The sequence below is a fragment of the Callorhinus ursinus genome, unplaced genomic scaffold (genome assembly GCF_003265705.2).
Source record: "Callorhinus ursinus isolate GAN/ISIS: 27379988/994484 unplaced genomic scaffold, GSC_fseal_2.0 scaffold9, whole genome shotgun sequence".
In the NCBI taxonomy this organism is placed as follows: Eukaryota; Metazoa; Chordata; class Mammalia; order Carnivora; family Otariidae; genus Callorhinus; species Callorhinus ursinus.
Window position 1 is genome coordinate 51497796 of NW_027397071.1, and position 24640 is coordinate 51522435.

General features: G+C 40.0%; 1 protein-coding gene across 8 annotated transcripts in view; it reads right to left on the reverse strand.

Annotated features, from left to right (window-relative positions):
• The window catches only part of PATJ (PATJ crumbs cell polarity complex component), a 349122-nt gene extending 324999 nt beyond the window's left edge, over positions 1 to 24123 (reverse strand). For 6 of the 8 annotated variants that reach the window (XM_073896643.1, XM_025871744.2, XM_073896642.1 and 3 more), the window contains exons 1-6: positions 23990 to 24123; positions 11954 to 12010; positions 11689 to 11855; positions 9058 to 9252; positions 7637 to 7776; positions 1774 to 1969 (exon numbers count right to left, since the gene is read on the reverse strand). In XM_073896643.1, the coding sequence (XP_073752744.1) occupies positions 1774 to 1969; positions 7637 to 7776; positions 9058 to 9252; positions 11689 to 11855; positions 11954 to 11975 (720 nt within the window). In that variant the 5' untranslated portion in view covers positions 11976 to 12010; positions 23990 to 24123. Of the gene's footprint in view, positions 1 to 1773; positions 1970 to 7636; positions 7777 to 9057; positions 9253 to 11688; positions 11856 to 11953; positions 12011 to 13160; positions 13200 to 13780; positions 13964 to 23989 lie in introns of those variants that run through there. The other 2 variants (XM_073896638.1, XM_073896639.1) reach the window with 2 other exon arrangements.
• Positions 24124 to 24640: the final 517 nt, after the last annotated feature.

A 24640-nucleotide genomic window follows, 5' to 3' on the forward strand; every position in this document is an offset into this window, starting at 1 on the left:
TGGCTCAGGTCATGACTCCAGGGTTCTGGGATCGAGTCCCACATCGGGCTCCTTGCTCAGCGGGGAGCCTGCTTCTCCCTCTGCCTGCCACTCCCCCGAGCTTGTGCTTGCTCTCTCTCTCTAAAAAAAAAAAAAAAATTTTAAAAAAAAAAAAAAAAAAAAAGGAAGAACAGGAACAAAGCAGTGGTTTAGGAAGATTAATCTGACAGCAATATGAAGGATGAAATGCTGAGGACACAAGGTAAAGAGACTAAATTAAGCAGACTTTTATGCAGGAGAGGAAAGGTAGGCCCCACTGAAGACATAGCAATAGGACTGTATGAATCAAACTGAGAGACGTTAAGTATTTTCCCTTTAACTAGTAGGCTTCTGTCAGAAATGTGCATTAGGGGTGCCTGGGTGGCTCAGCTGGTTAAGCATCCAACTCTAGATTTCAGCTCAGGTCATGATCTCAGGGTGGTAAAATCAAGCCTCTGGCTCTGCATTCAGCGGGGACTCTGCTTAAGATTCTCTCTCTCCCTCTGCCCCTTCTCCCCATATGCGCTCTCCCCCAAATAAATTAATCTTAAAAAAAAATGTGCATTAAATTCACATAATCTAACCACAGAACAAAATCTGCCATCTCAAGCTCAATAGGGTATACTTACTGGTTTTACTATTATACTAAGTTGGACAGTTACTATGCAAGGTTAAAATAACCAGGAATATTAGGATAAGTAATAAATTCGGGTCTAAAACAATATCTAGTATCTGGGAAGCAATAAATTTGTTAAAATATGCCTTAATTAATGATCACAACTAATATTCAGAGTGTATATTTTGCACCAGGCACTGTGCTTAGCTCTTCACATGCACTCTCATTTAATCCACACATTATCTCTGTGAAGTGGATGCTGTTATTAGTTCCAAGGAAAAGAAGAAACTGAGGGGTGGAGGAGTCAAGGAACCTTCCTGATATGACACAGCTAGGAAGTGGGAGAACTGGACTTGAACCCACCTTAGCCTGACTCCAGAGCCCTTGTTCTTAATCACTATGCAAAGCATTTTCCCACTTTGTTCATTGTATTTATTATGTAAATTGTGCTGTATAAATATCACTGATTACAAAAGGGAAAATGTCTATACATTAATTTGTGTTGTGACCTTGTACTGTACCCAGACGGTCTATTGTTTCTTTTGTCCCAATGAATGAAAATTAATCAGCTAGTACTTAGTGTTATAAGAAAGTAATATTTATTAGCTTGCATTCTGAAGATGGAGGCCAAAATCTGTAAAACATTATAAACCAAGTTGAACGATTCCCAAAAGAGACATATGCTTTTATTCTTTTAAACCACTCAGTATACATGCTTACATGAAAAGGAAACCTTTATAATTTTGCAGTGTCAATAATCTAGTCATAAATACCCAATATAATCTACAAAAATGTTTTGATATAACTAAATCTTACTTAAGATACTCAACAGTAAATCTCTAATAAAAACTCTCAGCTTAATTAAGAACTGCCTATATCACTGAGGAACAAGACTCTTTCCAAATAAGTTATGCGTAATACAATTCACCTCTTACATTAAATAATAATCTTAAATAAGGAGAACCATAGCACATTGAAAAAACAATCCTCTGTGAAATATCGTTTAATATGCTAATGCTGTATTTAGAGATGTGATCTTTCCTGAAGTATGACAAGTAAGATAACATCTTCTAAATGTCTTTACACTTCTTAGAATCAGTAGCATAAATCAAAATTATTTTTCCAAATTTGTAACTCACTGTTTCAGGCAGAGTGGTATCAATTAGGCTGGTAGAAGTACTGCTTTTTCTGTGGACGGGTTCCCTGGCCACAACCAGATGCAAAGATCCAGTGGTTTGTTGTAATAACGCAATTGCTTGCTGATAGGAAATGTTCTGATCCAGTGGTGTGTGATTAATAGCCAATATTTGGTCATTTTCCCTTAATCTTTGATCCCTTGATAGAATAAGAAAATTCTGTTATCAGTGATACAATAGCAACATTAAAAAAAAATCTTTTATTCAAGTGGAGCAGTTTATTTCTTATGGCACTACTTCACTTAGTACATTTATTCAGATAATTATATGACAGCTCTTGAGGGTGCTTTTCATCAGAGCACTTATTAGCTAATTAAGCGATTAAGTGGTGCATCCCTAAACGTGTACATGCACACACGCGCGCGCACGCACACACACACACGCACACAAAACCATTTGGCTAGAAAAATAAGCAAAAACAATGCATGGGGGGCCCCCACTGCCAAGGTTTTGCAAATAAGAACACTGCCACCATTCTGCACGAATCCTATACTGCTGAACCCCTTCCAACCTGACTTCAGCATATACCACACTGTGGTAACTGTATCCTCAAATTCACCGATAACCTCCTCTCTAGCAGAGTCACCCTGTCTAGATCGTCCTTTACATCTCTGACATCTGTCAATTGTTAGGCCAAACTCTCCTTGAAAATCAACAGATGCTATTTCTAAATCTGTATTTAAGCCCTTCTCTCTGTCCTAATCCCCAACTGCCAACCAAGGTAAAAAAGAACTATTTTAAAAAGAAATTAGCAAAACCTTAAGGGAAAACACACTATTATAGTTAATATTTACTGAGCACTTGTTAGAAGCCACATACTGTGCTAATGCTTTACAGGTATTATCTCATTTAACCCTCACAAGCACCTCTTAGTGACAGGGGAACCTGGGTGGCACAGTCAGTTAAACATCCGATTCTTGATTTCAGCTCAGGTCATGATCTCAGGGTCCTGAGATCGAGCCCTGCACTGAGCCCCATGTCAGGCTCCGCACTCAGCACGGAGTCTGCTTATCCTTCTCCCTCCCCCAACTTGTACTCTCTAAAAAAAAAAAAGGTAGTTACATTTTACATGTAAGAAATTAAAGCCTGGACAAGCTTAGCATCTTAGCTGACTCTGAAACATATTTCACTTTAGTAGGATTTACTCTGGTTTAGGTGTTTGACTTCATTATCTCCCAGACACCACTCTCTCGTCCCATTTCTCCAACATCACCCCTTCAGTTCCTTCTTAACCCTCTTTATCTCTGTTGCCTCCACCCATCTTCTTCCATTCCCCATGTCAACCATCCAATGGAGATCCTTCTCTAATGCCTAAAACTGAACTTTCAAATTTCTCAAGGTTTATTTTGCTAGGCTCTTTATGCTGGTATCACCCAACTTGAAAACGTGTAACAATTATCTGTGATTACTGACCAGTTAAGGAGCGAGCCAAAGGAAAGAGAACAAACTCTTATCATCATAGTTTCATAAATGAACATTAACCTTCAAAATACAGAATCTCCCAGAGGAGGGATTTATCTAATTCAAAAACTGGGAATTATGAAAATTCCGTTATACTGCCCTTATCTTTCTTAGGTCACAGCAGATTCAGCAAAACTTTGTCATGGATCAGAATTTGGTAGTTTTTTTTTTTTCTTAAGATTTATTTTAGAGACAGCGAAAGTGGAGGGGGGAGACAGAGGGAGAGAGAGATCTCCAGCAGACTCCCCACTGAGCACGGAGCCTGATGCAAGGCTCAACCCCACGACCCTGAGCTCGTGACCTGAGCTGAAATCAAAGATTTTATTTATTTATTTGAGAGAGAGAATGAGAAATAGCACGAGAGAGAAGAGAGTCAGAGAGAGAAGCAGACTCCCTGCTGAGCAAGGAGCCCGACATGGGACTCGATCCCGGGACTCCAGGATCATGACCTGAGCCGAAGGCAGTCGCTTAACCAACTGAGCCACCCAGGCGCCCCTGGTAACTTTTTTTTTTTTTTTAAAGATTTTATTTTTAAGTAATCTACACCCAACATGGGGCTTAAACTTACTGGCCCAAGATCAAAAGTTGCATGCTCTACCAAGGGAGCCAGCCAGATGCCCTCAGAACAGAATCTGGTAACTTCTGAGCTCAGGGACACAGGGTAAACTTGGTTGGTATTCAAAGGCCTGTGCATGGGACACCTGGGTGGCTCAGTCAGTTAAGTGTCTGCCTTCAGCTCAGCTCATGATCCCAGGGTCCTGGGATCAAGTCCCACATTGGGCTCCTTGCTCAGCAGGGAGCCCGCTTCTCCCGCTGCCTGCCGCTCTCTTGCTGTCACTCTTGCCCTCTGACAAATAAAATCTTAAAAAAAAAAAAAAAGCACCACCTCTTAAACAAAAACAAAAACAAAGGCCTGTGCATGTGGTCCCCAAGTAGTCATTCCAACTTGGCTTCCTGCCCACATAAACCCCCTTTCCGACTATTCTGAGCTCCTCTTTCCCAAACATGTCTGGCGTTTCCCACTCTTGTGTAGATGGTTTCCTCCATCTCTGATGCCCTTTGACTCTACTCAACCAAATCAATCCACCCTCTGTGATCAGCTGAGTGTCTCTCTTTCCCACCCTCCCCATCACTTACCTCATTATCACAGTGCTCTGAACCACTCATTTACCACTCACTGAATATTCATTTACACTAAATATGCTATCGACAGAGCTAGCTAAATCCTACTAACTTGTACGTTTTCTGAGGATAGACACTCATGTTCTAGATTCTCTTTTGAAACTAGCAAGTTACATATGAAAATATCTATTTTTGAGGTCAAAATCGTGGGTGGTTCTCATAATAAATCAGTTATCATTAAAAATGCTTAGGGGCGCCTGGGTAGATCAGTCAGTTAAGCATCTGCCTTCCGCTCAGGTCATGATCCCAGGGTCCTGGTATTAAGTCCCACATTGGGCTCCTTGCTCAGCAGAGAGCCTGTTTCTCCTGCTGCTACTCGTGTGCGCCCACGCACGCACTTGCTCTGACAAATAAATACAATATTTTAAAAAATAAATAAAATAAAAGTGTTGCTTATACATCCTGGGGCACCTGGGTGGCTCAGTCAGTTGAGTGTCTGCCTCTTGATTTCAGCTCAGCCTGGTGGGATTGAGCCCCGCATTGGGCTTGCAATGGGCATGGAGCCTGCTTGGGATTTTCTCGATCTCTCTCCCTCTGCCCCTCCCCCCACCCCTCATTTGCTCTCGTGCTCTCTCTTTAGAAAAAATAAAAAATAAAATTAAAATGTTGCTTATACATCCTTTTATTAGTATTAGGAAAGGCTTGTATTATGTTGAGATAAAGATATAAAATTGTAGATGCTCCATGACCTTGTCTTTATAAAAAGAAAACATTCAAATGTATTTCCTAGTTGTCTTAGGGTAGTCAAAGTCCTAGAGTTTGCTTATCATATTTCTATATTTTATGATTTTCTATTATATGTATGTATTACTTTCATAATTTTGAAATATATATTTTATAAATTGAAAATGTTGCTTGTGAACCTTTCCCAAGTCCTACCTTTGTTTTTAAATGTGACCACTATGGACAATACCAGAAATTACTTCCAGTTTCCCAACTCTAATGTCCTTCTTTCTGACTTCTTTACCTAAATTCCTATTCACAGCTTGTTCATTAAGGAAAATTTCTTAATTAATCCCAAATGAATGAGATACTCTTGACTCTTTTCAACCCTGATATAACTCATTTGGATAAGTTCTTAATTTACTCACATTCAAATCTTCTATTTTCTGGAAATCAATCTATTTTAATCTACCCCTTTTCCCCCTCAAAAGACTGCCAGGACACTATACTTCTTCCTAGTTAGTATCTGCCCAGGGAATATAACCTCAACTCCAGATAAACAAACTGTACAGAAAAGAAATCTCCGGAAAATATGATTTTGATGCATTCTAAAGTTGAAAAGAATTAGTTTTACTGCTACTATTATTTATAATTTAACTCCCACATAATGTTTGTATATACTGAATTCGTATTTATCATTTAAGGTGAGATGAGTTCTGTCTCTCCATTGCAACATTCAAAAATAATGGATTCCCATTACTTTGAGAGACAATGGGTCTTAGGTAAGCTCCTAAAATAACACAATTCTATGTGGAAAGTCCTCAGGAGAAAGGAAGAACTGATCATGAAAACCATTTAACATGATCTAGAAGGTCATACATGACTGACCCCACCTCTCTCCAGTCATTTCTCGTACTCTCTTGCACTAAGCTCCCACACCAGGTAAATACCAGCCTCACTCCAAGGATAGGAGCTGTGTTCCTTCTCTCCATATGACTACTGCTCAAGACAGTCTCTTTACTCCTCTGACACCTTCTGCTCTTTGCAGGCCCCACTGTCTCCTTTAAGCACTCCCACTGTTTCCCTTCAAGCACTGCTGTCTCTGGGAAGCCACCTGACTACTTAGCCTTGGTCAAGGCTCTTTACACACTAACATGTCAAACTTCTCTTTTTGAAAATGCTCACCTCAATCTGTAACGACAGAGTACCTCAGACTTAAGTATTGACCACAAAAAGGTTGCACAACTTTGAAGACACACTAAAAACTACTAAATTGTACACTTTAAAATGATGACATTATGGTATGTGAACTGTATACCAATAATAATTTTTTAGGTTAAAAATTGAGAAAGAAAAGTTGGGCCAATAAAACTTAAATAGACTTTTTGTCAAGGGACAGCATAGCCTAAAGTAAACTAATGGTAAGTGACCCTAAGTCTGGGCTCACCTGGGATTGTCTAGGTTTGCCAGAATAGTCCTACTCCATACCTGCCATTTCGGGTCATTAACAGAACCCCCTCTCAGTCCCAAAACTCTCCCAACATGGACAATAAACTATATGGTTACCCTAACTATGTATACCCAATCTCCAAGAGCAGCATAGAATTTCACAAATATATCTGGCACTGGTAAGTTTCCTCAGAACATACCTGAGGAAATGCTGCATGAAATGGCAGAATAAAAGCTGCAAAGTCATGGAAATCCATTATTTCTGAATATTCAGGTGGGGAGTCTAGAACTGATCCCCCATGAATGGAGAATGTGAATTCAAAAATTTATTACTGGCTGAGAATTTTTTTTTTTTTAATAATAGAACCACTACCGTTGCTATCATTTTAACGGTAGTAGTAACATAATGAATAGTGTGCTTATTAAATGAATAATAAACAGAAGACCTGAAATCAAATAGAGAGAATATAAGGCTTGCACATACCCCTTAAAATAAGAAAACCATGGTACAGTCCAATAGGGGGGAATCACATAGATTCAAGGAGGCTTTTATTTGACAAGAGAAATAATCAACAGTGTGATAGGACCACAAAAACAATTTTATAATCTTAAGTTTAATAAACCACAGTGTGCAGAATCCGAATTTCAGTATTTCCATGTTACTGATCAGACGTAGCTAAAATACCATGTTCGCTTGTGGGAGAGTATGGCAGGATAGAAAGCACACTAGCTTGACTGTCAGACTGTCTTGGAATCATATCAGGGCTCACGGTTCCAGCATCAACAGCTCTGTGACTACAGGTAAAGCACTGAACCTCTCTGAATTCAGCTTTCTCATCTATGGGGCAGGGTAATGGTATTACTAGCTAGATGGCTGCCACAAGTACATGGGAGAATATCTGCTAAAGGCCTGACAAAGGCATATGAAAAGGGAACGTGTTAGCTGCTACGGTTAACTGTTTTAATTAATAGTTTCTTATTCTCTTCAGAATAATGTTTTCAGGATTCTCAGAAAAAGATTAGCAAAACGCAAAAGGAACATCCTCCTCACCTGTCTGCTATACTCCCTGGCTGCACTTCCTTCACCAAGATATCAACTTCTCCCAGATTTTGACTTCTCAGGGCCACCACACTGAATCCAAGGCCTCCGGATGAAGGCCGTTCTATATCGATATATTCAATTTGCCGGCCCTAAGGAAGGGGGATATAAAAAAAAAGTCAATGAAGTAAACCACTGTACCCTTTCCAAAGAACTGAAATTGCTATTTTTGTGAGTAACACAACAAACAGCTTCTCCTAAGTCATCTCTAGCCAAAAAAACTAAGCATTTCAGCAATAAATTATTTCTGGAAATCCTCTCACTTGATTGTTTTCAGTAGGACATAAGAGGGCGTGTGCAGTGTTCTGCAACCTCAGGGAATCAGAGAGGTATTTTCACACTTCATTCACATTATGAGATGAAGACCAAACTGGATGAAAATTCCTGAGAAAAACAACTTTTTCCACAGTAAATTCTAAATTACTTTTTCTACTGAATTTCTCTAAATTCTCTTCATGCAAAATACATTTTTAAATGAGGAAAGCAAAATAGATATCAAAAATATGCCAGTGTTCAGCCTAAGTTAGAATGAGCTGCAGTCGTTAGGGTCCTGTTTTAAATTATATTGTGATGAATTAATCATTTTATTAGATTAATTCAAAAGATTATGGAAAGGCCGCCATTCAAATGCGTTCTATGTGTAATGAACAAGTATTTGATTGCTTTAGTTAATAATTGCATTTATGACATGAGAACTTCATAGATGTAATCACATAACAGAAGCATCACATAAAAATAATTATTAGTCAAATTAAGAGGACAGAGCTATAAAGTCAAAAAGGAATTAGGTATAGATTTAAATATCACACCTTAGATTCTTTGTGATCTTAAAACTCAACTTTCATTTTAAAGACACTTATTAGAAGGTGAGTCGACAAACATAAAACACATCCAAAAATTCAACTATTTAATTTTTAATATGTATTAGGGATAAAACTGGATTACTCCCTCAAATGTTTCCCGAGATTTTCCAAATCATATTAACTCTAACTCCCATTAATTCTGTATTGATAAAAAGTTAAAAACAGTTCAAAGGAAATTTCATCACTTCTGGTAGACATATCAATTTTCCTATGATAAAAATCATAAGAATCTCTTTACAAGTGCAGATATGTGTCAAATTGGAGTAATTGTCTAAAAACTCCTTACCACACACATTTTCCTTATGTCATTTTAAGCCAATAAATTTCTAATCACAGGTTAGAAAACAGCATCAATCTCCCCTAACAAAATAAAAATGCAAGCAAACCACACACAGTAGCAAATTTTAAGGCAAAAGAGAGTATTCTTCTTTTTAAAGAGTATTGTTTTCTTTTCTAACCTATAACAGGAGAAATACAGCTAAATATTCCCATGACAAGATATAACTTTACCTGCGCCATCTGTTGAATGACTGAGTTGAAGTCTTCATTTCTTGGCTTAGGAGTCCAAGGAAATAACCCAGAGACAGTCAAATTATTGGAGGGTCTTTGGGCATTCCCATGAGTAATGGCACCATCTGTAAACACTAAAAGACCTTTCCTAGAAAAATCAAAGTTGGCCAAACAATCTGAGGGTATGTGGCTGAGCTGTTGGGGAGAAAAACAAAAGAGAATCATCAACAGAAACCTATAGAAAATAAATTATTTCTATTTATTAAATATTCTATTTTGCCCATTACATATATAATTTGCATATTAAATATTTGTACATGAAAAAATAAGACACAGATACATGAATCTGTGTGTTTGTAAGGCTACAATTTTTTTATTTAGTATTATATAGAATATTTAATAGGTTAAAATGTGTTGCTTCCTGGGGCACCGGGGTGGCTTAGCTGGTTGAGCATCTGACTCTTGGTTTCAGCTTGGGTCATGATCTCAGGGCGTCTGCTTGAGATTCTCTCCCTCTCCTTTCCTTCTCCCTCTGACCTCTCCCAGCTCATGCGCTCTCTCTCTAAAATAAATAAATCTTTAAAAAAATATGTTGCTTCTTCCCTTGTACCATTACCTCAAGTTAACAGCCTGTACAACAGTTCACCACACTTCAAGTACACAGATACATCCAGTCAGATAAACATGCAGACACTGAGCCCTTTTGCATTTCCATGTAAAAGGCCACAAAAGATCCGCAGGTAAGTTAAACAAAAATAACAGTAAGAGTATTTACTGAATGATTGCTATGAGCAAAGTACTATACCAAACTCTTACTTGTTATCTCATTTAGTCCTTATAACAGCCCTAAGAGATATTATTATTCCATTTTGTGAACATGAAAACTAAGACACATAGGTTAACTTGCCCAAGATTAGTGGCAAATGAGTCACAGAGCCACTTAAACATGATAGGAAAAAAGAAAAAAAAAAAAAAAAGGAGGGGGGGAGAATTCTGTAATTATGGTGAATAGGAAAATAGAAGTTAAGTTTTAAAATACCACTGGCTGATACAAGTGCCACCAGTGGAATAAAGGTAACATCAAGAACAAATGTCGTGGGGGGAGCCTGGGTGGCTCAGCTGGTTAAGTGTCTGCCTTCGGCTCAGGTCCTGATCCCAAGGTCCTGGGACTGAGCCCCATGTTGGACTCCCTGCTCAGCTGGGAGTCTGTTCCTCCCTCTCCTTCTGATCCTCCCCCTGCTTGTGCTCTCCCTCTCACTTACTCTCTCTCAAGAGAATAATTGAAAAAAAAAAAAAAGAACAAATGTCAACAGGACCTCATTAAAAAAAAAAAATCAACACCCATCGAAACTCTATGAAACACTCAAAAAAACTAAGATTTTACAGTTGAATGGATAAAAATATGATTATGCATATAACAACTGCAAACTACATAAATATAAAAGACTGTTATTATGATGCAGTGGTTGGTCAAGTCCACTCTTAGTCCAGTAAGAGTAACAGATTTATAGTGACCTTTCCCAATTTCTGTTGCTACCAATAGAATTCACTGTTGCAATACAGGACTCATCCCATGACCAGGGAATATAGAAAGCAGACCATCAATATGGGAAGTGCTAAAATTATGGTATAATTCTGATCTAGAGAAAGAAATCACAAAAACCATATGTGCAGAGTTTAATCCTTAGTTATAGAAAAATCACTTGCTAAATATTTATGGGCAGCCATTTTGATTATCAGCAAAAACCATTGTTTTCCCAGATTTTATTAATTTTCTCTTAACAATTCTGCTACATTATCTCCAATTACATTTAAAATTCTGCCCAAAAGTAACCCATAGGATAGCTACTATTCAAGCCCAGCTTCTAGAATAGATGATTTAAAATCAGTTTGCCATCCCTGACCCCAAAATACAGCAACCAAGAGGACAGCTAAAATTATTAATTTACATCACTCTGAGAAGACGTGCTATGTATCCAATAGTTGAACACATATGCATGTAGAAACTGCAAGAGTCCAGGTATTATGCTATATGTAGTAGAGGAAACACAGGTAAATATTAAAACACCAGTTATAATGCTCCTGAAAACTTTCTGACCAGAATATCCATGACAGTTAATACTTATTTGGTAATTATTTCATAAATAATTGATATTTGAGAGGTGTAAATAATATGCTACAAGGGTATGATCACTTCTTGCTAGGAAAAAAAAAAAGACTTCATAAAGAAAATATATTTAGGCTAAACACTATTTTATATTTTGAAGAAAATGTTGGGAAGTCTGAAAGCAATCTGACCTTTACATATTTAAATAAGTACAACTTATATTCCAAAACCAAACACAAAATTTATCATAAACATTTTAAGTAGGCTTTACACCCAACATGGGGCTTGAACTCAAGACCCCAACATAAAACAGACACATGCTCTACAGAGTGACCCAGCCAGGCAACCCCCATAAACATTTTTAAACTATCCATGCCAATGCTCACTACAGGTCACAAGTCCCAGGACAGTCTCTTGCTGAATTAAGCGTACTTAGAGGCAGTTTGTCTGTGTTTATCTCCTTCTATGTTTCTTTGCTGGTTTGAACATACCAACATGTAAAAAAACCCTGATGAGTAACTTACTTGCCCTCTCAGTTGCTTGATGGACTGCTGAAGCGTGAGTATCTGATTGAAGAGGGGGCTCTTTAGTGTCTCATAAAACAGAGAGAGCTTCTCATTCTGCGATGTGTCCCCCTTCTCCTGCAGTTTCATTTTTAGGCGATCAAGAACTTGTAGGACCTGCAGTTTATCTTGTTTGAAGAAGGATAATCAGAGCACAAGTTAATTCCATCATACATTCCATTTTGATTTTCATTAATTTACTGACAGAAGTATATATCTAGTATACCTGGACCAGGATTTTCAGGCATTTTGAATGACTGTCTTCAATTCCTTTTAAAGAAACCTAAAGAAAAATTTTAAAATACAAAAGATGATTTTCCATTAGTATATACTTGTCTATAGTTCTGTAAAAAAATTATAGAAAACCTCAACAACATTCTTCATCAAAAGGCTTCACTCAAATTCAAACTACAATAAGGTGCCACTATATACCCACTAGGTTGGCTCAAACTAGAAACATAAACAATTTGTTGAGTGTTGACAAAGACATGAAGCAACTGGAACTCTCAACATCACTAGTAGGAACGCAAAATGGTACGTGTGCTTTGAAAAGTTGTTTGGTAGTTTCTTACAGAGTTAAAAATATGTTACTATATGACTCAGCACTTCCACTCCTAAATACTTACCAAGAAAAATGAAAATACAAACTCACAAAAGACCTATACATGAATGTTTATAGCATCTTTATTTGTAAAAGCCTTGAACTAAGAAAAACCCAAATGTCTAATAACAGATGACTATATAAGCAAATTATAGAATGTAAACAGAATGCTCAGGAATGAAAATGAAAAAAATTATGAATATACACAACACGGATCCATCTCAAAAATAGTACATTGAGGGAAAGAAACCAGACAAAAAAAGGTTACAAACTGTCTGATTCCATTCACATGAAGTTCAATCTATAGTTATAGATTAGTTTACCTGTGCAGGGTAGAATGGAGCTGACTGGGAAAGGATTTGAAGGTGCTTTTTGGGGTGACGGAAATGTTCTAAGTTTTGAATGGGGTAGTGTTTACACAGATGTATACATTTGTCCAAATTCATTGACCTACATATTTTATTTTTAAAGATTTTATTTATTTGACAGAGAGAGAGGGAACACAAGTAGGGGGAGTGGGAGAGGGAGAAGCAGGCTTCCCATGGAGCAGGGAGCCCGATGTGGGGCTACATCCCAGGACCCTGGGATCATGATCTGAGCCGAAGGCAGATGCTTAATGATTAAGCCACTGAGGTGCCCCCATTTTCTGTTTTTAATTCCAGTGATTTGTTCAAACTAGCCTAAAATGTAATATAATCACAAGTCAAAATGCCAGCAAACCCTCTGCTAGGACCAAGTGGCACTTTCACGGTGGTCATTTATAGTAATGGTACACTAGGTTGTAGTGAACCATCAAAGAAATAGGAGTACTATATAGTCAAAATTCTCTTACATCAACTCTGGATACAGTTGCTGAACGAGGTCTTTATCTTCTAATTTAAGGTCACTAAGTAGGAAAGTGTATTAAAAGCCAGAAGGGATGCCACCTGCACTGATAAAAGGTCCATGTATTCCATCCAAATGTTCACTGGATTCAGTGCGAACTACCAAACTGCTGAAGAGAGCATCACGGAACAGCTGATGAGCTCAGCATCTCAACTGTGCAACCTTTACAACTACCCACTGACAGGTAACTGAGTAACAAAAGACCGTTTCAGTGGCACTGTCTTTTTCGAAAGCAGCCTAAAGCCCAAAGGACTGACAAGAGCAGCTCTGTGGTCATTAATACATCAATCTCTCTGAAAGAAAGAATGCAAGCTAAAACTAGGAGATGCAATTTTTTACTGTCAGATGGGGAATTTTTTTAAAATTAATAATAACACGTACTCTAGATGTCATGGAAAAACAGGTGGGAATAGAAATTTGCACAGGCTTTTAGAAGAGCAACTTTAGCAATAGCTATCAATATACTAAATTTGCATTCTCTTTAACCCAGAAGAGCTATTTCTGAGAGTCTCCCTTAAAGAGATACTTGCAAAAGGGCACACAGATGTGTTGTACAAGGATATTTACCTCATTGTTAAGAACAAAACTCCAGGGGCGCCTGGGTGGCTCAGTCGTTAAGCATCTACCTTCGGCTCAGGTCATGATCCCAGGGTCCTGGGATTGAGTCCTGCATAAGGCTCCCTGCTCTGCGGGAAGCCTGCTTCTCCCTCTCCCATTCCCCCTTCTTGTGTTCCCTCTCTTGCTGTGTCTCTGTCAAATAAATAAATAAAATCTTAAAAAAAAAAACCAAAACTCCAGGAAAAATTAATCTATCAAAAACAATCAGTCATTATAATAATACAGTAAGTCTGAATCTATTGAAATGAGAATAGGAGGGAATCAGTTAACAGTAAGTCTGTGGCTCCCTCCTTCAGGGAAGGATTCCCAGCTTGATAACCAGAACCCCTTGGTTTTTTGATAGATAACAGCCCCCCATTTTTAAATGTCAGTAAATACCAGATTTTTTTTAAAGATTTTATTTGCTCATGAGAGAGAGAGAGAGAACACAAGCAGGGGAGCAGCAGAGGAAAAGGGAGAAGCAGACTCCCCGCTGAGCTGAGAGCCCAACATGGGGCTCCATCCCAGGACCCGGAGATCATGACCTGAGCCGAAGGCAGACACTTAACGACTGAGCCACTCAGGCGCCCCAATACCTGATCTGTCTTAATTGCTTTTTGTAAATAATCTGAAAATGTATGGATTTATGGGTCATGGCTGATGAGAAGATAGGAGATAATCACAGAGACATTTCCTGCTTGTGTAACTAATGGAGTATAAAACTCAGGATTCCCCAAACTCAAAAGGTTTCCTTTGAGAAAAATGTTTCTCTATATATTGTTGAGAACTTGTCTGGTAACCCAAAACAAAAATGTGTCCTAAGGTTGAAATTTACTCCTGGAAACAAATTAAAAATTGTGGGTAAAGTCTGTCAGAAATATATTTATAAATTACTTAATGTCAATCTATATGTAACTAGGTATTTTATGTGTGTCAATAATAGGTCCTAAGAAGAAAAGTGACATTCTTTGGAACGCCTACTGGCTGGGTACTCCTCCAGCAAAGAATGTCTGTGCTTACCTCCTGCCTGTAACCACTGAATCATGAGTAAGTTTTGGTGCTGGTTTGGTGAAGTTTGAGCTTGTTCGCATGAGCATGCTTTGACAATTTAATCCTCTATGTTAACACAAGAACATTAACACAACAACTGATTGGGAAAACAGCAAGTTTCAGGATACCTGCATTATTTTCTTTTTTAAGAAAAAAAATATGTATTTGTGTGTAAGTTTCTAGATTTAGAAAGATAATTTCACAGTGATAACTTCTAGAAACTAGAAATGGGGATGGGAGATAAAAAAAATTAGACTTTGGAGCGCCTAGGTGGCTCAGTTGGTTAAGCAACTGCCTCCAGCTTGGGTCATGATCCTGCAGTCCTAGGATCCAGTCCCACATCAGGCTCCCTGCTCAGCGGGGAGTCTGCTTCTCCCTCTGGCCCTTCCCCTTCTTGTGCTCTCTCTCTCTCATACTCTCTCTCAAATAAATAAATCTTTAAAAAAAATTAAGACTTTTACTTTATAGATTTTAGTGCTGTTTGAATTTTATTTCAAAAGCATGTCTAATTTTTATCACTTAAAAACTAAAAAAGATAATGGCTGAGATGGCCTAATGAGAGAGCAAGCAGATACAAAGATAATAACAAGAAAGGATAATTATATTGTAAGGCATAACCATCAATCACAGTGGTGTGTGCCATGGGCTAAGTGAAATCACAAAAGGAGACAGACTAAACCTGCGTGGAGATGTTTGGAATGCTGGAAAGAGAACACATTAGAAACTTCTCTCAAAAAAGGAAAAGAATGTGGTATAAAAGAAGAGTGGTCATTTGCCTTCATTTGCCTAAAACAGCCTCAGATTACCTGGCATCATTATGCATAGTGTTCCATTTCCCTCGCAAAAGTGTGGTCGTTATGAATGGATAGAAAAGAAGTGGCATATATATACAATAGGTATTACTCAGCCGTAAAAAAAGAATGAGACCTTGCCATTTGCGACAACATGGATGGACCTACAGGGTAATATGCTAAGTGAAATAAGTCAAAGACAAATACCATATGATTTCACTCATATATGGAATCTAAAAACAAAACAATGAGTAACCCCCCAAAAAACCTCTTAAATACAGAGAACTGATGACTGCCAGGGGGGAGGTGCATAGAGGCATGGGTGAAATAGATAAAGCTGATGAAGAGGTACAAACTTCCAGTTATAAAATTCTTAAAAATTTTAAGTGTCACAGTTTGAATGACATGTGGGGCTACCCTGGGTCAGTGGTTCTCAAATTTTAGCATGCATCAGAATAGCCAGGAGGGCTTGTGCAAACACAAGTTGCCAGGGCCCACCCCCAGTTTCTGATTCTGCAGGTCTGAAGTGAGCCAGAGAATTTGCATTTCTAACAAAGTTCCCATGTGATCCTGAGGCTGCTAGCACAGAGGCCACAATTTGAAAACTACTGTACATAGGTGTACAAGCTTGTGAATTTCTGTGAGAATATTAACTAGCTTTAAATGACCTAGTATAAGGTCTCTGAAAATAGGACAAAAAAAAATAGTGTTGTTATGGGGTTTGTGTGTGGGTTTTTCATTTTTGTTTTGTTCGTTTTTCTGCAACTGTGGACTGCAAATTGATGCTTGGCTCATAGGTAAGTACCAAAATTGGGAATAAGCATTTAGAAATCATGTAATGTGGCAGAGTAATGTTGATCTATTCAATTTAGTAATAAAACCTTGACTTGCCTTTTTTTATTTTCATTTTTCTAACAATTCCTTTTTCTGATAAATTATGTTACAAAAATATCAGTCCTTGAGAGACTGGGGGTGCAGGGGAAACCTGATCTCTTACTACTGACAGTCTAAGCAGCACAGACTTAAATAGACTTTGAGAGGGTCCTTGTAAATAATGCTAAGTAGACTGGTCTTTATCCTGTAAGCAACAGGAAGTAATTAAAGGCTTTTAAGTAGGGAAGTATCGAGTCCAGATTTCTATTTAAAACGGTAATTCTGGTAATAGGATAGATTAGTGGTCCTCAAACATTTTTAAACACACATTCCCATCAGTGAGAATATGTTGACCATTCACCTTATTTTTTATAATTATATACACATACTATTATTTACATGTCATGTTTTAAAACATACACAAAATAAAAAATGCCATGACAGTAAGATAAAAACACTAAAAAGCAAGGTTTTATTGTCATTTTCCTATGGTCCCAATGGATCATCCTGTACATTTTGGGGAAAACCAAGGTGGTAGAGTATCCCTCAGTAAGGGTTAAGAGTAGAAACTGGTTGGCGATCCAACCTTCTGACTCATATTTAATAAAAGGCTAAACTTTGTCCACCAAGCAGGCCTGGAAAATTACTACAGTCCATGGTGTTAGGTAATATCTAGGGAAGGGGACTAAAGCCTTAAGGATATGTGAGGACAGAAGGGAGAAATGCAGTTAATTCTACAGCTCAACATTCAGTAAGCAGCACACAGGCTAAACGGTCTCTCATTTTACGGTCATAAGAAATCTTCAACCAAACCACCTTGAACTATTTAACCAGGCTGAGAAACAGGGCTTACAGCAAGGAATCTCAAGTTTGTTTAAAAACGGTCAAGCGGAGTCTAACTTGTCAGAGAGAGGCCACCTAGAATTGGTCATAGCCTAGATATTAAAATGCCACAGTGTGCCGCTGTCCTCACAGTTGTGGAGCCTCCAGAGAAGGGGTAGTTATTATGCTCAGCGGCTTCCACTCCATCATTGATCAAGAGAGTCTGAGCCATGAATTTTTCATGCCTGGTTCACTGGAGGATTTGACTGAAGCAAATTATTATAATATTGTGGCTTTTCTTTATACCCATGCCTTTAGCCATTACCAATTAATGGAATATCTGAAAAAAAGCTGATGCAGAGATAGAAATTTAATTTGATTTAAATTTCTAGGTGGAGGAAACTTACTGAATAGATTAACCTCCTCAGTTCAAGAATTTAAGCGAACTAAGGACCCTGGGAAACATACTTTTCAGATTCCCAATAGCACACAGAATAGAACACCCCAAGACATCTTAATACTTCTATCTAGAAAATTTGGGAGAAAAAGATCACTGGCAATCAGTTTGGTAAAGTACAGGTATTCAGCATCTAACTGCAGATATGAATTGGGAGATCACAAACTCCTCACTGGGAATTCCCCCAGAGTGCAAAGGAACCAGGGAGTTTGAACAATCTAAAAGCTATTAACTATAAATGAAGTCATGATTTCAGAAGTTATTCAAAAATGTTAAGTCCACAAACAACTTAAAGTTTCTTTTTTTTTTTTAGAGATTTTATTTATTTTTGCAAGACAGAACGAGCTCAAGCATGGGGGCGGGTAGGAGAGGTGGAGGAAGCGGGAGAAGCAGACTCTCCTGAGCAGGGAGCCCAATGCGGGACTCGATCCCAGGATCCTGGGATCATGACCTAAGCCAAAGGCAGATAACTGACTGAGCCACCCAGGTAAAGTTTCTATTGCTTCCTTTGAAGGGCAAAGCTCAGGTTGTATCTAATTATCAAGCCTTTGTCCCCAAAGCTCAGCATTTCTGAGGTACCAATTAAATGGGAAACAAATTCTCCTAGCCAAAGTAAACACATGTGCTACCATGCTAATACAGATTCAAGACAGTTGTCACAGTCTTGTGTCCCTATCAAACGACAAGGCCTTTTGTAAACCTCTTAGATATAAAAGATAATATATTTTTGGCTCCTGCCAAAACACTACATTCCTGGAATTCTGGAAACAGATATATAAATTCCAGAACAATCCTGATGTTTTGGGGGCCATATGCTTAAACCATAACCAATGCAGGGCGCCTCGGTGGCTCAGTTGGTTAAGCGACTGCCTTTGGCTTGGGTCATGGTCCCAGAGTCCTGGGATCGAACCCCACGTCAGGCTCCCAGCTCAGCGGGGAGCCTGCTTCCTCCCTCTGACCCTCTCCCCTCTCATGCTGTTTCTCTAATAAATAAATAAAATCGTTAAAAAAAAAACATAACCAACGCTTAATTAAGTGCACTTAATGCTAGATATTCAGGACATGTTGAAATTGAAGATGAAAGATACCGTGTTAGAATCAGAACTGAAAATTGAGTCAGTTCTTCAGAATAATTCAACTGGCTAAATACTAATTTTCTTATTGAACTATTCAAAGTTAATCAATGCATATCAATATTCTGCCTGGGACTTGGCCACTGAGTGAGAACAAAGTTAAACTGTTTCATGGTATGCTTTTGTCTTTCTGTTGGTGGCAGTTTTCTCTAATGATTGACAAAAAACAAAAACAAATACCCCCAAAGCTAGGCAATTTTCACATTTATGGATCTCTGTGCAGCCAGTCCCTCACTGAAAAGACCAAGGCATTCATAAATGATTAGTTTCCACCTCAAATATTCTGTTCAATTCTCCCCACACTGTAGGCCGTATGCCCTTCTCTCCAGAAATATGGTCACGGCATTTTCGGCATGCTCGTGATATTCAAAACAATCCTAGCAAATTGTGAAATAGACCAAACTAGGCTTCCCACCAATGTTCACCCTCGCTCCTGCTTCCTCCCGACCTTTTCCCCAGACCATTTAATCTGTCACTAAATCACGTAATTCACCTTTTGGTGTCTACTATGCACCAAAGGCAAGGACATTCTGTAAAAATCTCACTTAACAATGTAGTATTTATCACCCCCATTTTGCAGATGCAGAGAACTTGCTACAATTTCAAAAAAACGAGGAAATTTCACCTCGGGAGGAGAGAAAGTCAACTGTTAATGACTTTAAAAAACAAGAGCTGGAAATTTCACATTTTCAACAGTGACAGAATGTTTGTCAACCTAACCCTCAGCATCCACTTAAACTCATCTCCCTCTCCTACCATGCTTTCGTCCTGGAGCCTCATTAAAATCTCCGGAAAATAACTCCAAGGGGACTGGCTGCCCTTTTCAAGGCAGAAGCCTTAGCTTTACCCAGCCCCTACTGTCAAAGTCACGCCCACCAATTAGGGATCAAAGCTAAATGAAAACTGCTCTGCCCCGAAAGCTACCTAGTAACTAGGCAAGATGTGCAGAGCACCAAAACAAAGGGCAGGACTTTGGTTCTGCTTTTGTTTCTAAAAGAGTAAGACCAACATGAGAGAATGCTCATCTCACAGAGACTTTACTTATTTTTTCTTTTTAAGTTTATTTAAGTAATCTCTACACCGAACATGGGGCTCGAACTCACAACTCCAAGATCAAGAGTCGCATGCTCCTCCAACTGAAGCAGCCAGGTGCCCCTTACTAACTTCTTTTAACCTGAAGGCAGCTTCATAAACACATGTAATCAATATACAGAGAATTAAATCTGAAATTCTTAAAACACACACTGCCTTTGTTTACAATATTGTTGTTCAGCAGGTTTTTAAACTATATAAATGGTCATCATACTGTATATCCTTCAGCGATTTTACCTTATCTTTACAGTTTTAAGATTTAGTCATGAGCATATATGCAGCTTCTCTTCATTCACTGTAACTACTAAATAGGATTCCACTGTAGGAATCCATGATTTATTCCCCCAATCTCCTGTGAATGAGCATTTAGATTGTTTCCTATTGGTCACAAACACAAAACAGGATTAGAACTAAACACCTACCTCGGGCGCCTGGGTGGCTCAGTTGGTTAAGCGACTACCTTCAGCTCAGGTCATGATCCTGGAGTCCCAGGATCGAGTCCCGCATCGGGCTCCCTGCTCAGCAGGGAGTCTGCTTCTCCCGCTGACCCTCCCCCCCCATGTTCTATCTCATTCTCTCTCAAATAAATAAATAAATCTTAAAAAAAAAAAAAGAACTAAACACCTACCTCACTAATCTACTGTCTTCCAGTTGATTCAATCACCAATTCATAAAATAAGGAAGACTCGATAGCATAGGAGCGTGAAATCCTGGAGACATCTGGGATCTATGGCTGGGACCAGCTCTGTGTTCTTGCACCAATTATTTATATTTCCTTATACCTCAGATTTCTCATTTGTAAAACAGAGTTAATGAATTACTACATATTTACCATTGAAAGGACTAAATAAGGTATTGGAAAACATGCATCCTGGCACACAGTGTACCTTCAATACAGAGTGGCTACTATTATCAACATCTCCTTTCAATCAAAATTATTTAAGGTATTTTAGGGGCTTCAAAAAAACTAATAAATTTTTAGCTGAGATTTTGCTATTTGCTCCATAATGGTTATTTCTCAGAAGACCGAACAAAAATGTTCCGTAATGCAACGAATACGGGGGGTGGGGGGCGGCGGCAGATAACTTGGGAATTTAAAAAACCTGTTTGTAAGTAGGCATATTAAGTGCTTCAGTCCACTAAACCCTCTCAAGGATAAATATACTCATACTGAATCTTAACTCAGTGCAGTTCAACAGAAAAATGTGAACCACAGAAGTAACTTCAATTTTTCTAGTAGCTGCATGAAAAAAGTTAATAGCAACAGGAAAAGTTAATTTAATATTTTTTACTTCACCCAATATATACAATCAAGATGTAAATAATATAAAAAAATTAGGTATTTTACTTTTTGTTTTACACTATATCTTCAAAATTTGATGTGTCTTTTACATTTGCAGCACATGTCCATCCCAACCAGCCCTACATGAAGTGCGCAATAGTCACATGTGCAAGGAGCTAACCAAGTTGACAGCACAGTATTAACCCATGGCTTCTCAGAAAGATCCCTGTACAGTGTTTTTAGCAAAGACTTCTGTTTACCAGCTAACATGGTCTCGATGCCTTTTATCAAATAACTCACAAACTTCAGTTCTTGCCATTAAAAATAGCACAACTCCGTAATTTTAGCGGTGGAGGAGTAAAGAGGAGGAGAATCATGGCTCACAGTTTATAAAACACATTCTTAACAAGAATTTAATTTCAACCTCACTGGAGCTCAGTAAGGTAGATCATTTACAGATGGGAAAACAGAGGACCAGGGTTAAGTGACTCGCCAAGTTCTGTAGTAAGTGGATCCAAAACCACGTCTCCAAACTCCACAGGCTACACAGTTGTACAAATGCAGAACGTAAGCGGGCTCTTCATCTTCAGCAGAGATCTATCCCAGTGACTCAAGCAGGGTATTGACAGGCTCTAAATTTCTATTTGCACCAGAACTTAAAATGAGGGTTTTAAAAAAGGCATCCAGGGGCGCCTGGGTGGCTCAGGTCATGGTTCCAGGGCCTGGGATCAAGCCCCATATTGGGCTCCATGCTCAGCAGGGAGTCTGCTTCTCTCTCTCCCCCTGCTTGTGTTCCTTCTCTCGCTATCTCTCTGTCAAATAAATAAATAAAATCTTTTTAAAAAAGAAAAAATAAGTAAAAATAAAAAAGGCATCCAAATCTACACAAAAACATCTGAGTATGAAAAAACCATAGCGGGGCGCCTGGGTGGCTCAGTCGTTAAGCGTCTGCCTTCGGCTCAGGTCATGATCCCAGGGTTCTGGGATCGAGCCCTGCATCCGGCTCCCTGCTCGGCGGGAAGCCTGCTTCTCCCTCTCCCACTCCCCCTGCTTGTGTTCCCTCTCTCGCTGTGTCTCTCTCTGTCAAATAAATAAATAAAATCTTTAAAAAAAATATTAAGACATGACTTAAACTTAGGCCTTGAGAGATGCCTGTTTGGCTCATTCAATACAGGCATGTAACAAATCTCTCCGGGAGGTGAGTTTGAGTCCCGATCTTGGGGGTAGAGTTTACTTTAAAAATAATAAAATAAATGTACTAAGGCCTCTAAACACAGATAAGAGCTTAATACAATTTTTCCATTTTAAACACAACTATTATTCTAATGCCAAGGTCATCTTATGTGACTGTTAACAGGATCTCAATTAGCAAATCTCTTCAGAACGGAGTTTACAAATTCTATCTCATAAAGTACCTTCCAGCTCCGATATTTAACTTTTTAATTATCTTAAATTTTTAATAATCCTGATATAGGCCGCAGGGGCCTAGGAACATCAAATTCATCTTAGTTAAAAGTCACAATCCCCCTAACTTTTCCTGGTACTGCACAATGAAGCAATTTGCGTTTTTACGCCCACTAGCTTTTTTTCTAAAAAAAGATGTGTACAAATGAATTGGCAGTCAATAAGAGCTTAGCGTAGAATGTGGTATCAACCATTCTCCGCGTAACTGAGATTTTTTTTTCTTCTAGGTCTCCAGAAGGTTTCCTCATTAATAAACACTTGTCTGTTGCGCACCTATCAACGGCCAGACTCTAAACACACCTGAGAAGCAACTTAAGAGATGGGGCCCTGAAAGGCAAACGCTCTCAATTGCAGACAAACCAGTAAACAACTAATTCGAATCCAAAGTGATAAGAGCCATCTGGAGATATGACAAACTGCCAAATGAACACTCTTGGGGAGATTAACTTGGCACACCTCCTAGGTGCGCCGTGAGGGTTGGGGCTCTCGGGGGTGGGGGGATTTGAAAATGTTTTCCTGAGCTCGACTTAAAGTAGGAATCCAGCAATATCCCCAGAGCCTGGAGGCCACAGTACTTTACATCTGATCCTCCCCAACTAAAAAGTGAGGCTAGCAGAGCCCAAGCCTGACCGCCGGCCGGGGAACTCGGCTATGTGACCCCCTCCCCCGGCCCCAGGTGGGGCCGGAGCCAAGTCGTCCTCTCAGATAAATCTGGAACCCCGTCCTTCTCCGGGCCCCCGTGGCAGGCCCCCACCTGGTCACCCCTCTCACCCTCACCAGAGGAAAAGACTCCGCCCAGCTCTGGGGCCAAGCGCAGGCACCGATCTGGGTGCAAAATTTGATCCCTGCCAATCCCGGAACAGAAGTGGGCCGAGATTTGAGGGCCGGCAGGGCCTGCCGAGGCTGGGCGGCTCCGCGGCCAGCGGCCTCCGCGAGCTCTGCTCGGAGCCGGGTGGGGGGTGGGGGCCACGGTGCGGTCACCCAGGCCGGACGCCGGAGGACTGCGCCCCGCACCCTCCGTGGGACTGGCCGGGCGCCCAGCGGCGCCCCGGGTCTCCCGCGTCCACCTCCTCCCGGAGGGCGGGCGGAGAGCGCGCCGGGGGCAGGGGAGGCGGGCTCCCACGCAGGAAGAAGAGCTGCTCCCGGCCGGCCTCGGGACGCAGGGACTACCACCCCGCACTGCACGCGCCCGCATAGCCGGGACCCCCGCTTTACCTGGTCCGGCGGAGGCTCGGGAGCGAGCGAGCGGGCTCGACGTCGGCCCTCCCTCACCTGGGCGGAAGTGAGCGGCCCAGGGTGACCGCGCCTCACCTGGCAGGCCCTTCCCCAGCACCGACCCTCCCCGCCCGGGGCGGGGCGCCGGAGTGGCGCGGGTGGCTCGGGCGGGGGAGCCTGAGCGGCGGGAGGCCGACTCTGGGGAGGGGAGTGCGGGCCGGTGGGCTTCCCTCTTTTCTGCAGGTGAAATTCGTCTGGGTGAGGGAGGGTTCAAGAGCCTGGAAAACGTGGGGTCTGGGGGCCGAGTGGGCAGGTAAAACACCAAGTGGTGGGGGCAGCCCGCGCTGATGGAGTGAGGTGATCCTGCTGGGCAGGTATTGTAGGAGGGCTGGGCGAAGAGCGAGACCCGAAGTCAAGCAAATGAAAGGATATTGATGAAAATTTGGTCAGATCTAATTAGTCCTCCATAGTCCCCCATTTCAGTTTGGTCATCTTTCCCTTGTGTTTTCTATATCGGCTGACCCAACATAAAATTCTAAGAAGTGCACCTGGTGAAATTTAGTTGGGGGAAATAAAGGAATCTGACAATATTTGTCTGCAATATGCATGGCACTACCTTATACATACTGATGTGGGAAACAAGAGCAGAAG